This window comes from Hypanus sabinus, chromosome 11 (assembly GCF_030144855.1).
Source record: "Hypanus sabinus isolate sHypSab1 chromosome 11, sHypSab1.hap1, whole genome shotgun sequence".
Taxonomy (NCBI): domain Eukaryota; kingdom Metazoa; phylum Chordata; class Chondrichthyes; order Myliobatiformes; family Dasyatidae; genus Hypanus; species Hypanus sabinus.
In genome coordinates this window covers 39979314-39992811 of record NC_082716.1, presented here as the reverse complement: position 1 = coordinate 39992811, position 13498 = coordinate 39979314, and the positions used below count along the sequence as shown (strand labels likewise).

The window sequence follows — 13498 nt, the reverse complement described above, 5'->3', positions numbered from 1 at the left end:
ATGCAAAACAACAGCCAGTGAGCAGCAAATCTGTGGGGTAAAATGCCTTTAGATCAATGGTAAGACTGGTTCAAGCTGACTGGAAAGTGAGAATAACTCCAATAACCAAATGTTACAACAGTGTTTTGCAGAAGAGCATAATGCAAATCTACAACATGTCAATTCTTTAAGTGGATGGGCAACAGCAGCAGTGACGTTAGCCAGTAGAGCGCAAGAGGTTTAAAAAGACCGCCATATCCAGCGGAGTGAGGGTCAGCAGAGTGATAGGGCTTTGGCTCAGCAGGCTTAAGCAGTAACAGGACGAGGCAAAGTAGGTTTAACTGTGTTATTTGCAGAAAGGAGGAAGTATGTGTGTGAGGCCAATTTTCTGTGCTCAGTGTCAGATGTGGGAGGTCCTGGAGTTTCCCAACCTCCCAAATGGCCATATCTGCACAGTGTGTCGAGCTGCAGCTACTAAGGGACCAAGTTAGGGAACTAGAGATGCAGCTCGATGACCTTCGCCTAGTCAGGGAGAGCGAGGAGGTGACAGAGAGGAGTTATAGGCAGGTGGTCACACCAGGGCCATGGGAGACAAACAAGTGGGTCACAGGAGGGGGAAGAGGAAGAGTCGGGTACAAGAGAATACCCCTGTGGCTGTACCCCTTGACAATAAGTACTCCTATTTGCATACTGCTGGGGGGGGGGGGGGCGGGAGAACAGCCTTCCTCGGGGAAGCAACAGTGGCTGTGCCTTTGGCACAGAGTCTGGCCCTGTGGCTCAGAAGGGTAGGGAAGGGAAGAGGAAGGCAGTAGTGATAGGGGACTATGTGGCGACCCATTTCCTGGCGTATCCGAACCGACTCACAATTAGATAGCCTACGGGGGTTTGCGAGCACAGAGCTTTGGAGCCTCTGCGCCATGGGGGGCCGGTTGACAGAGGCTTAAAAGTGAGGCTGAAGTTTTCGAATAAAGTTTTTTCCTTCGACTGCAGTTACCGACTCCGTGTCGTAATTTTAGCGCTGCATGTAACACACCGCTACAATTGGTGACCCCGACGTGATATGAACACGCTGTAAGTTTGTGTTTGTACGAAGGGGCGGGCATCGGCCGCCGCTGCAGCGGCCATACGAGGGGCCGTTTACAGTGCTCAGGAACAACGGGTCCACGTTCGTGCTGGACGTTGGGGGGAGAGAGGAGGTTTTCACGGTGGACCGCCTCAAACCGGCCCATGTGGACCTGGCGCAACCGGCCGAGTTTCCGGCACCTCGGCGCAGAGGCCGACCTCCCAAGCAGGTTCCGGCCCAGACTGTGGACATTGGGGGGTGTATCACCGGTTCTGGGGGGGGGGGGGGGGGGTATGTGGCGACCCATTTCCTGGCGTATCCGAACCGACTCACAATTAGATAGCCTACGGGGGTTTGTGAGCACAGAGCTTTGGAGTCTCTGCGCCATGGGGGGCCGGTTGACAGAGGCTTAAAAGTGAGGCTGAAATTTTCGAATAAAGTTTTTTTCCTTCAACTGCAGTTACCGACTCTGTGTCGTAATTTTAGCGCTGCGTGTAGCACACCGCTACAACTCTATAGTTAAGAGGTCAGATGCGTTTCTGTGGATGCAGAAAAGAAACTCGGATGGTAGTTTGCCTCCCAGGTGCCAGGGTCCGGGATGTTTCAGATCATGTCCAAGATATCCTGCAGTGAGAGGGAGAACAGCCAGAGGTCGTGGTACATATTGGTACCAATGACATAGGTAGGAAAAGGGAAGAGGTCCTGAAAAAAAAACACTACAGGGAGTTGGGAAGTAAGTGGAGAAGCAGAACCGCAAGGGTAGTAATCTCGGGATTACTGCCTGTGCCACACAACAGTGAGAACAGGAATAGAATGAGGTGGAGGATAAATGCATGGCTGAGGGATTGGAGCAGGGGGCAGGGATTCAGAATTCTGGATCATTGGGACCTCTTTTGGGGCAGGTGTGACCTGTACAAAAAGGACAGGTTGCATTTGAAACCCAGGGGGACCGTTATCCTGGCGGAGAGGTTTGCTAAGTCTACCAGAGAGAGTTTAAACTAGAATTGTTGGGGGGGGGGGGGAACCAAACTGAAGAGACTACTGAGAGGTTGGTTCACAAATAGAGACAGCTAGGAGACAGAGTGTGAGGGAGGATAGCTAGGTGATAAGAGAAGGGATGCGCTCAGATTGAAGGTTTGAGATGTGTCTAATGCAAGGAGTGTTGTGAACAAAGCGGACGAGCTTAGAGCTTGGATCAGTACTTGGAGCTATGATGTGGTGGCCATTACAGAGACATGGATGGCTCAGGGACTGGATTGGTTACTTCAAGTGCTGGGTTTTAGACGTTTCAGAAAGGATGGGGGGGGAGGCAAAAGAGGTGGGGGCGTAGCACTGTTGATCAGAGATAGTGTCATGGCTGCAGAAAAGGTGGACACCATGGAGGGATTGTCTACGGAGTCTCTGTGGGTGGAGATTAGGAACAGGAAGGGGTCAATAACTTTACTGGGTATTTTTTTTAATAGGCTGCCCAATAGTAACAGGGATATCGAGGAGCAGATAGGGAAACTTCTTGGAAAGGTGTAATAATAACAGTTGTTGTGATGGGAGATTTTAATTTCCCAAGTATCGATTGGCATCTCCCTACACCAAGGGGTTTAGATGGGGTGGAGTTTGTTAGGTGTGTTCAGGAAGGTTTCTTGGCACAATATGTAGATAAGCCTACAAGAGGAGAAGCTGTAGTTGATCTGGTATTGGGAAATGAACCTGGTCAGGTGTCAGTTCTCTCAGTGGGAGAGTATTTTGGAGATAGTGATCATAATTCTAACTCTCTCTTCATTGGAGAGGAATAGCAACAAACAAGTTAGAAAAGTGTTTAATTGGAGTAAGGGGAATTATGAGGCAGGAAATTGGAGGCTTAAATCGGAAATAGATGTTCTCAGGGAAAAGTACGGAAGAAATGTGGCAAATATACAGGGGATATTTGTGTGGAGTTCTGCATAGGTACGTTCCAAGGAAACGGAAGTTATGGTAGGATACAGGAACCATGGTGTTCAAAGGCTGTAATAAATCTAGTCAAGAAGAAAAGAAAAGCTTACAAAAGGTTCAGAGAGCTAGGCAATGTTAGAGGTCTAGAAGATTATAAGGCTAACAGGAAGGAGTTTAAAAGGAAATTAGGAGAGTCAGAAGGGCCTTGGGAAGGCCATGGCGGGCAGGATAAAGAAAAACCCCAAGGCATTGCACAAGTATGTGAAGAGCAAGAGGATAAGACATGAAAGAATAGGACCTATCAAGCGTGACAGTGGGAAAGTGTGTATGGAAGCAACAGAGATACTTAATGAATACTTTACTCCAGTATACACTATGGGAAAGGATCTTAGTGATTGCGGTGATGACTTGCAGAAGACTGAAAAGCTTACGCATGTAGATATTAAGAAAGAGGATGTGCTGGAGCTTTTGGAAAGCACCAAGTTGGGTAAGTCGCCAGGACTGGACAAAATGTACCCCAGGCTAGTGTAGGAGGCGAAGGAGATTTCTGAGCCTCTGGCGATGATCTTTGCATCATTAACGAGGACGGGAGAGGTTCCAGAGGATTGGAAGGTTGCAAATGTTGTTCCCTTATTCAAGAAAGAGAGTAGAGATAGCCCAGGAAATTATAGACCAGTGAGTCTTACCTCAGTGGTTGGTAAGTTAATGGAGAAGATCCTGAGAGGCAGGATTTATGAACATTTGGGGAGGTATGATTAGGAATAGTCAGCATGGCTTTATCAAGGGCCTTATGAGAATGATTGAATTTTTTGAGGATGTAAATTTAGGAGCTGAGAGGTAGTGTTGCAGCTATATAGGACCCTGGTCAGACCCCACTTGGAGTACTATGCTCAGTTCTGGTCGCCTCACTACAGGAAGGATGTGGAAGCCATAGAAAGGGTACAGAGGAGATTAATAAGGATGTTGCCTGGATTGGGGAGCATGCCTTATGAGAAAAAGTTGAGTAAACTCAGCCTTTTCTCCTTTGTGTGAAGGAGGATGAGAGGTGAGCTGACAGAGGTGTACAAGATGATGAGAGGTATTGATCACGTTGATAGTCAGAGGTTTCTCCCCAGGGCTGAATTGGTTGCCACAAGAGGACACAGGTTTCAGGTGCTGGGGAGTAGGTACAGAAGAGATGTCAGGGGTAAATTTTTTACTCAGAGAGTGGTGAGTGCATCGAATGGGCTGCCGGCAACAGTGGTGGAGGCAGATACGATAGGGTTATTTAAGAGGCTTTTGGATAGGTACATGGAGCTTAGAAAAATAGAGGGCTATGGGTAAACCCAGTAATCTCTAAGGTAGGGACATGTTCAGCACAACTTTGTGGGCCAAAGGGCCTGTATTGTGCTACAGGTTTTCTATGTTTCTAAAAGACCACAAACTCACACTCAATCGATTTAAATACCATATCAGACAGAGGCTCAGCCTAAATGAACAGACAAATGTGGTTAGAAATAAACTAGTATACATATGGTTTTGTGAACAAAAATTACTTGGGAGTAAATACAAGCTTTGAAATGCAAAACACACAAGAACATCTATGGGTTGTAATCTTTTGCTTTGCTGGTAGGATGGTGTTTCCTGGCACATGATTTCCCAGCTGATAAGCAGGAGCATCTCACCTAGCTGCTATCATCTCTCAACATAAACAATGACCCTAAATTTAAAGGTTTCTGACTGCAAAACCTCTTTTAAACTTCAAGCGAGATTATAGTGTTGTATGTCTTTAATGTATCTGTAGATACTGATATACAAATATTGGCCAAACCTTATTGTTATATATAGTTTGCATAAATAATTGGCTTTAACATATGGATTGCGGCCAGTAATAAAGACACCAATGGATGCTCTTAAACAACAAAAATTTCTTTAACCTAAAGACATAAAATTGATTTCATGTTTAAATTATCATCAATACTTACAACAATGTCAGAAAAAGGCCTCAAACTAAAAAAAGGGATATAATGAATGTTAATCAAAAGATTCTTACAAATAGTATAGGTGTGAACTAATTGTTAATCACCACATTTGGTTTTCTCCACACACAATCAGTTTGTTTGAATTAAGAAGATGATGTTGTCTACTGTTACCCAATTTGAAGAACTCATGAAATCACTTTCCTTTAATATCGTTTTCACATAACTTTTTCTCAGGATATGTACTTTTTATTACTATTGAAGCAACCAAAGAGAAAGTTGCTACCACAGTCAACACAGTTCGAAGTGCTCTGAGCCAACTGGGATACCCTGGGAGTAAATTTAAGTCATAATGTAATGCTATACCAAGACCCATGATAATCATAATTGCAGCCTCACTGAAATTGTCACGAAAGAGTAGGGCTATCCAGGCAAATAAGGAAGGAACCACGCTATTTCCCAGATTCAGCCAGTCAGGTTTTGCAGGGCTGTTTTCTGGAATTGAAAATCCCCATCGTGCTCCTCCAAGGAAAGAGAGTATTGCTGCTCCATATGCTATTTGGGCAAAAGCTAGTTCAGGGAAATACATTTCTGAAATGGCCATGAAAAGAGGAACAGAGACAAAAGGAATCAATCCACCATAAGCAAGATAGAGAGCAGGTTTGGGAGTGTTCTTCAGTTCTTTAAAGTCATATCTTAACAAGTCCAATTCACGTTTCTCTGGGTCCTCTACTTTCTTCATCTTGGATGCTGGAGAGGACAGATAAAACGTGCTCGTCTGAATCAAAAAAGGTGCAGATTTTTGCAGGTATTTCATGTTTTGCTGCAAGGTAATTCTTTGCATATAAGGGATTGATAAACAATGGGAAGTAATTTTTCTTGATTCATTTAGAAACAGTGATGTCATTTTCAGAATCTGGAATATAAAGTAAAAATGATTAATAGAAATAGTATGTGTGGTCGATTTAGCATCAGAGTTTGTTTTAGCTGCAACATGCATAGAAACTTATTTCTAAAACTCAAGGCATATTGTTATCACCATATTTTTTTAAAATCCCACTCTTCCTCAAACTCAGTTGGCAAAAATACCATTCTTTTCTGAATAAGAAATACAAAGAACTTTTCAAAATTAAAAACCATATAAAATTAGTTCCCCACATGAAATAGTTCAGGACTATTTTTGTTTAAATTTCATAGCAGTGAATTAAAAGATATATTCAGTTTTGGTTTAGTCTGTTGGATAATTCATAAACATAAAAGTTATTAAACAACTATATAGGAAGTGTTGTTTCTATGTACTTAAAAATCATAAGTTTAGATTGCCATATATACTGGCCACATTCATTTGCAAACGTAGAACAGATATTTCCTTCAGTCCACCAATGAACAATTTATTTCTAATGATTGCACTTCTACAGCCACATAGGCCAAATCAAATGGCAAATTACACCTCCGGAAAAAAGTCAGGCAAGCTTGCCAACGATCCTACCATCCACTATGTTTATTCAGCAACTTACATTTTCTGTAGTTTCAATTCTATTGATATTTCTCCCAGCTAGTCTCATCCTAACATATTTTATTGGTTAGTAAATGTCTTATTATTATATTAAGTTTGAATGAGTATTTCAGGTTCTTGAGAGCACATATTTATCTTTCAATAATACCCTTACCAATGATGACAAATTACAGAATTCTAAATGTTCTCAATTATGCCTCTGCAATCGTATAATTAACAGCATTTTTTCTACTGCATTATTACTGGAAAAGTAACATGTTTTAACATTTCTCTGAAATCCAGTCAGTGCAGTGGTGAAATTTCCATTCTCGAAATGTTTAACACTTACCTTCTTGTTGGTTTGAAAGCAGCTCCGCATCAAAAGAGCATACATATTGAGTCCTGGATGCCTGCAAAAATGAAATCAAATCTTCATATGTCTCTACATTTGAATATTATCATTCTCCAGTTAAAAGGAAAGATGTTTAGAAAATTAAGTGGAGTGGGTTCATAATTATTGGTAATAAGTATTAACTTGTTTGATTCCTGTAGCTTTAAACACTTTGATTTCAGATTACTAATGTTATTGTATGTTTCTATGAATTATACTTAGCTTCCTTTGCCCCAATGGCCCCTGAGCTTGTCCTATTTGGTCTGTATTCTTCTAAACCCGTGGTTCCAAAAGGGGGCAATATCACCCTGCTGGGGGAAAGGGTTTGATAAAGATAAAAGGTGCAGTGAGGGGGGACACATATAGCAAATGACTACAATATTCATTCTGACGAAGGGTCTCGGCCTGAAACGTCGACAGCGCTTCTCCCTAAACATGCTGCCTGGCCTGCTGTGATCTGCCAGCATTTTGTGTGTGTTGTTGTTTGAATTTCCAGCATCTGCAGATTTCCTCGTGCTTGCACAATATTCATGTAATCATCTCATCTCTTGCTAACCCACTGTTCTCTAAGACTTTGCTCAAAATGCATTATAGTTGTTGAAAAGTAATGTGACACTTCTGTATTTGGTGTATCATGGGAAGTCTAGACTGAAGAAATCATGCTATTTCTGGGCCAGGCCTGCACATTATTGCTGTTCACCACTGTAGTACAGTGTTAACTAGTACGATTTCCATACCAAATCACACAGTGATGCAACTCCTGTAATTTAGGGTATGGCATTCACTGGGATAAAGTTCAGGATCTGTCCTTTCATTTGGCCTTGACCACATTTGAAGGCTTCTTAACATTTGAAGAGAATACACTCTGACAAAGCAAACAAAAACTTGGCTTACTTTCAGTCACTTCGTGAAAACTTTCAGATTCAGAAGTCACTTCAAGATTCAAGATTCAAAAACTTTATTGTCATTCTAACCGTACATCAGCTCTGCAGGGCAGAATGAGACAGCGTTTCCCAGGAGCAGTGCAATCATAACATAACAAACACAACACTAAATAATAAACATAACAATAAATAGTAAAACAGAAGAGTCACATGTCAGTCAAAGACAAGTTATAAGTGTCCAAAGCAGAGTCCGGTAGAGCAGCTATTTAGCAGTCTGATTGCCTGTGGGAGAAAGCTGTTTAGTAGCCTTGTGGTTTTAGTTTTGATGCTCCTGTAACGTTTACCTGATGCAGAAGAACAAACAGTTCATGGAGAGGGTGTGAGGGGTCTTTAATGATGTACCATGTCTTCTGGAGGCATCAACTCTGAAAGAGGTCTTGGACAGAAGGTGGGGAGAGCCAAATAACCTTCTCTGCTCCCCTAACCACCCTCTGCAAGGCTTTTTTGTTGGCAGCACTGCAGCTGGAGTAGCAGGTTGTGATGCAAAAGGTCAGCACACTCTCAACCACTCCTCTGTAGAATGTAGTTAAGATGTTAGTGGGGAGTGATGCTTGTTTAAGCTTCCTCAGAAAGTGCAATCTCTGCTGGGCTCGTTTCACAATCCCAGTGGTGTTCCTAGACCAGGTGAGATTGTCCAAGATCTGCATTCCAAGGAACTTGATGTTTTCCACTCTCTCCACTGTGGAGTCGCTGATGCTGAGGGATGTGTGCTCAGGCTGAGACCGTCTGAAATCGACGATCATCTCCTTGGTTTTGGTGACATTAAGCATCAAGTTGTTGTCACTGCACCAGCTCTCTAGGTGTTTGACCTCCTCCCTGTACATTGTTTCATTATTCTTGCTGATGAGCCCCACCACTGTGGTATCAACAGCAAATATAATGATCAGGTTCTCCTTGAATCTGGCTGTACAGTCATGAGTTAGCAGTGTAAACAGCAATGGGCTAAGCACATAGCCTTGTGGGGATCCAGTGCTCAGTGTGATGGAGTCGGAGATGTTCCTGCCAACACAGACTGACTGTGGTCTCTCTGTCAAGAAATCCAGAATCCAGCGACACATGGCAGTGTTAAGGCCAAGCAGCGACAGTTTCTCCACTAGTCTCTGCGAGATGATGGTATTGAACGCTGAACTGAAATCAATGTACAGGATCCTGGCATGTGTGGCTTTGTTGTCCAAGTGAGAGAGAACTGTGTGCAGTGTGGTGGATATTGCATCCTCCGTAGAGCGATTTGGATGATAAGCAAACTGTAGAGGATCCAGCGATGAGGGTTATGGTTCTTTTTTATTTTTAATTTTATTTTTATTTTTCTTCAAAACATAACAATGATGAGTAAACACAAAGTGCACTGCAGATGCTGTGGTCAAATCAAGACATACAAAAAAGCTGGATCAACTCAGCAGGTCGGGCAGCATCTGACATGCTGAGTTCATCCAGCTTTTTTGTATAACGATGATTTGTGTGCTTCATATAACATTTCAATGTTCATTGCTAAATCTGGAAAATCCCTTACAACTGGAGAACTGATTCTGCTGGCAGTAAGGGAAGTTCTAAGCATGGTTTTGCAAAAGTCACCAGACCAAGTAATAAAGCAAGTGCATTCAGTGACAACTCTGTTCAAAGATGAACAATGAAATACCTGGAAAGGTGGAAAACACATTGTGCACCAATTTGCTCTGCAGTTGGATGAGTCAACTTTGCCAGGGAACAAATCTTTGCTTCTTGGTTATTTTCGCCTCATAAAAGATGAAAGCATGATTCAAGAGTTGTTATTTGCAAGGAGACAAGAAACCGATGTGGAGGGGGAGTCAAGATTTCGGGTCATTAAACAAATTTTCAAAGAGGAGGATATTCCTCTCACCAACATTCTTATCATTGATGATTTCCCATTGGTTGTACTGTTACGTACTCGTGACACATGACAGTGGAGCCCTTGTCATGTGACTGGGGTTGAAGCTGTACTGGACTTGAGGTGATGGTCTTGTGATGGTAGAATGATGTCATTTTCCCGCCAGTAGAGATCATGTGACGGGTTTTTTTTTTACAGGTTATAAAAGGTAGACCCCACCCTGTGAGGAGGGGCAGTTCGTGGCTGGATTTGCCAGGTTGACTTCATGCCACTGCGTGTTTGAAGTGATGACGCAGTTTAGTTGAAGGATGAAGTTTTTATTTAATGCCTAAAGTTTAAAAGGTTATTGCCAACAGGTTCTTTATGATTCTGTTAGTTCGAGGAAATTAGAGGAGAGTGAAGATTCGAAGTTGGAAGTTAAAGATCGAGGAGAATCGCTTTCTACGGTGAAACGGGGGCGACCTTTGTTTGATCCTTATTTGGAAGGATTTCGTTGACTATCTTCGTGTTAATCCCTAGGTTTACCTAGAAAGGATTGAAGGTAGTGGAGAAGGAAAGGTCAGTGCCTTTAAGCCGTTCTGTTTCGTGAATTCTTCGTGGGAAGTTCGATGTCGGGGATCGAAGCAAGCGACGTGAAAGAGAACCTAAATCGTCCTATAAAGTCTCTCCTTTTAAATGGACTGTGAGCATTTCGAACTTTTGGCAATACCACTTTAAAGAACTGTTTTGGAATATCACTTTACGAACTGTTTGGGCTGCCGCTCAGCAGCTGTTTCCGGTTACGGTAGTGTTTGTTTACTTTTGGGGGGTTTGTTTTCTGTGTTTAATAAACATGTTGTTTGTTATAAGAAACCCCTTGCCGAACTCATATATTTATTGTTGCCTGAATACGTAACAGTACAAACAAGGCACCACCTTGGAGTTATTACTTTCTTGAAAACATTTGTACCTAACATATTTACCATTCTGTGTAATTCACAGACAACACTGTGTCACAAAAATCAGCGACACATATCATTAAATACTGTTATCACAGTGGTAATTAGAATCAAGACCTATGCTCTCCATTCTTGAGTATTTTGAGAGCTTTGCACTGAAAATAATGAACTGTTTGGATGCTTGCAGTGGCACACGGAAGTCAGATAGCTCTCAAAAAGGAAAAGGAGCTGTGTTTTTTGAAACTATAATAAAATTCTTTGAAGACTCAAATCCTTCATTCAGTGTCAACTCAAGAATATTAGGCATGACATTGCTTTTTTGTCAAATTATTCACAAAGTTTAATTAATTCAGTCTTCAATTGCAAGAATACAATGTGAATTTTATCAAGGTCAAATCAGTTGTCTCCACATTTCAGTCTCATTTAACCCTATTTAAGTGCAACATTGGTCATTGCAACCTTTGCCAATTTTTGAGCCTCTCCGAGTTGGAAGAGAACAAATATACCAAATGATGATCTTGAAGTATACTGTGCCCACCTGGGTGAGCTGCATAAAGACAAATAAGAGAGATTTCAGGATGTTCTCTTGATCTAGATTCCAGATTGAGTAATAAATCCCTTCCTAAACACTTGGAATGAAAAATTAACAGGAAGGAGGAAGAACCAATCTCACTACAAAATGACATTGAGCTGAATCAGAGGTTCAAAAATTTATCTCAAGACTTTTGGTTGCAGAAAGCAATCTCTGAACACTACCCTACATTGTGGAAGAAGGTCAAGGTGTTCTCTACTGCTTTTCCAACAATGTATTTAGTTGAAGTCAGTTCCAGTGCAGTTACCAACTTCTTTCAAAGCAACAAAACAGACCACGAATTACTGAACATGGGTATACGAGACTCCTGAATAGCATTCTGCCTGATTGTGAGAAGCTGATATCACAGCACCAAGTCATCCATCTCACTGAAAGGTGAAAAAGCAATGAACTGGTGAATAGTTGGTCTAATAATGCACTCTCTAGCATTAATGATAATAATTGTTTTACTATAATTAAAGAAATAATTGTATTTGTAGCTTCAAAACAGATTTGAATATTTTTTGCAAATGATTTGTCACTGCTTTAAATTTGCAATTCCTATTTTCTTTCACTGTGCATCATAAATCAAAAATCTTTACTGTTTTTATGTAATATCTGAAAAAGAAGGGGGCTCTGGGGATGTGGTCTGTGAGCCAATATGGCGACAATCCAAAGAGGTTTGGGAACCATTGTTAGAAACCTTTCCAATTCATGGGTTTGTCTAAAAGCCTTTTAAACATTGTAACTGTATGCACCTTTACAGTATCCTACGGTAGCATGTTTTACATATTCACTTACGAAAAAGTTGCACCTCAGGTCTGGTCTGAATCTTTTCCCTCTCACCTGATCTCTAGTTTTAGACTCACCCACCCTGGGAAAATACAATGGCCATTCACTCTATCTATCCCCTCGTGATTGTATAAACCTCAATAAAGTCATCCCTCAGCCTCCTCCACTCTATTGATTTCACAGTTCTGAAACACAAAGCAGTTCCAAATAGCAGTGTTCCATGTTACAAATAACTACTAGCTTCTACACAGCTATCATCCATATTGTAATTTTACACAGCGGGGGAAACCTATTATGGCACTTTGTATACATTTTCTACTCCAACTGCCAGTGTCATTGGCCCATTTAAATAGCCTCTCTTGAACGGTCATCGTCATAAGAGAAGTAGAGCACAGTGGAGCACTGGTCCATGCTGAAACCTCTTAAACTGCCTGCTCCCAACAACCTGCACTGGGACCATAGCCCTCCATATCCCAATTATCCATGTACCTATCCAAACTTTTCTAAATGGTGAAATTGAGATCACATGGTTCACTTGTGCTGGCACCTCATTCCACATTCTTTCGACACTCTGAGTGAATTTTCCCCTTAAACTTCTCATCTTTCACCCTTAACACATGACCTCTGGTTGTCGTCCCACCCAACTTCAGTGGAAAAAGCCTGCTTGCATTTACCCTATCTATACCCCTCATAATATTGTAAACCTCTATCAACTCTCCTCTCAATCTTCTACATGCTAAAGAATACAGTCCTAACCTATTCAATCTTTCCTTATAACTCAGGTCCTCCAGACCTGGCAACATCCTTGTAAGTTTTCTCTGTAGCTATTAAACCTTCTTTACAGTTTTCCCGAGGTGGGCAGCCAGAACTGCAAACACTACTCCAAATTGGGCCTCAGCAACGACTTATACAACTTCAACATTACATTCCATCTCCTGTACTCAATACATTGATCATTGATTTATAAAGGCCAATGTGCCAAAAACTTTCTTTACAACTCTATCTACCTGTGACAACACTTTCAATGAATTATTGACCTGTATTCCTGGATCCCTTCGTTCTACCACATTCCTCTGTAACCTACCATTCACTGTGTAGGACCTACCCTGCTAGGCCCGACTGAAGTGCAAAACTTCGCACTTGTCTGCATTAAATTTCATCTGCTACTTTCAGCCCATTTTTACAGCTGATAGCGATCCTCCTGCAAGTCATGATAGCCTTCTTCACTGTCCACACTACACACCAAGCTAGGTTTCATCTGCAAATTTGTTGATCCAGTTAACCACAATATCATCCAGATCATCGATTAAGACGACAAACAACAGATGACCCAGCACCGATCCCTGCAGCACAGCACTGGTCACAGGCCTCCAGTCAAAGAGGCAACCATTTACTACCACTCTCTGGCTTTTCCCACAAAGCTAAAGTCTGATCCAATTTACTACCTCATCCTGAGTGCCAAGCAACTGAACCTTCTTGACCAGTCTCCCATGTAAGACCTTGTCAAATGCCTTACTAAAGTCCACGGAGACAAAGTCCACTGTCTTGCCTTCATCCACTTTCCTGGTAACTTCCTTGTAAAACCCTATAAGATT

General features: G+C 42.0%; 1 protein-coding gene across 2 annotated transcripts in view; it reads right to left on the bottom strand.

Annotated features, from left to right (window-relative positions):
• Positions 1-1331: 1331 nt before the first annotated feature.
• tmem69 (transmembrane protein 69) overlaps positions 1332-13498 on the bottom strand; it is a 33768-nt gene continuing 21601 nt past the window's right edge. For both annotated transcript variants that reach the window (XM_059984194.1, XM_059984196.1), the window contains 2 exons: positions 6771-6831; positions 1332-5842 (listed from right to left, as the gene is read on the bottom strand). In XM_059984194.1, coding sequence (XP_059840177.1) covers positions 5123-5842; positions 6771-6815 — 765 coding nt within the window. In that variant the 5' untranslated portion in view covers positions 6816-6831 and the 3' untranslated portion in view covers positions 1332-5122. The remainder of the gene's footprint in view (positions 5843-6770; positions 6832-13498) is intronic.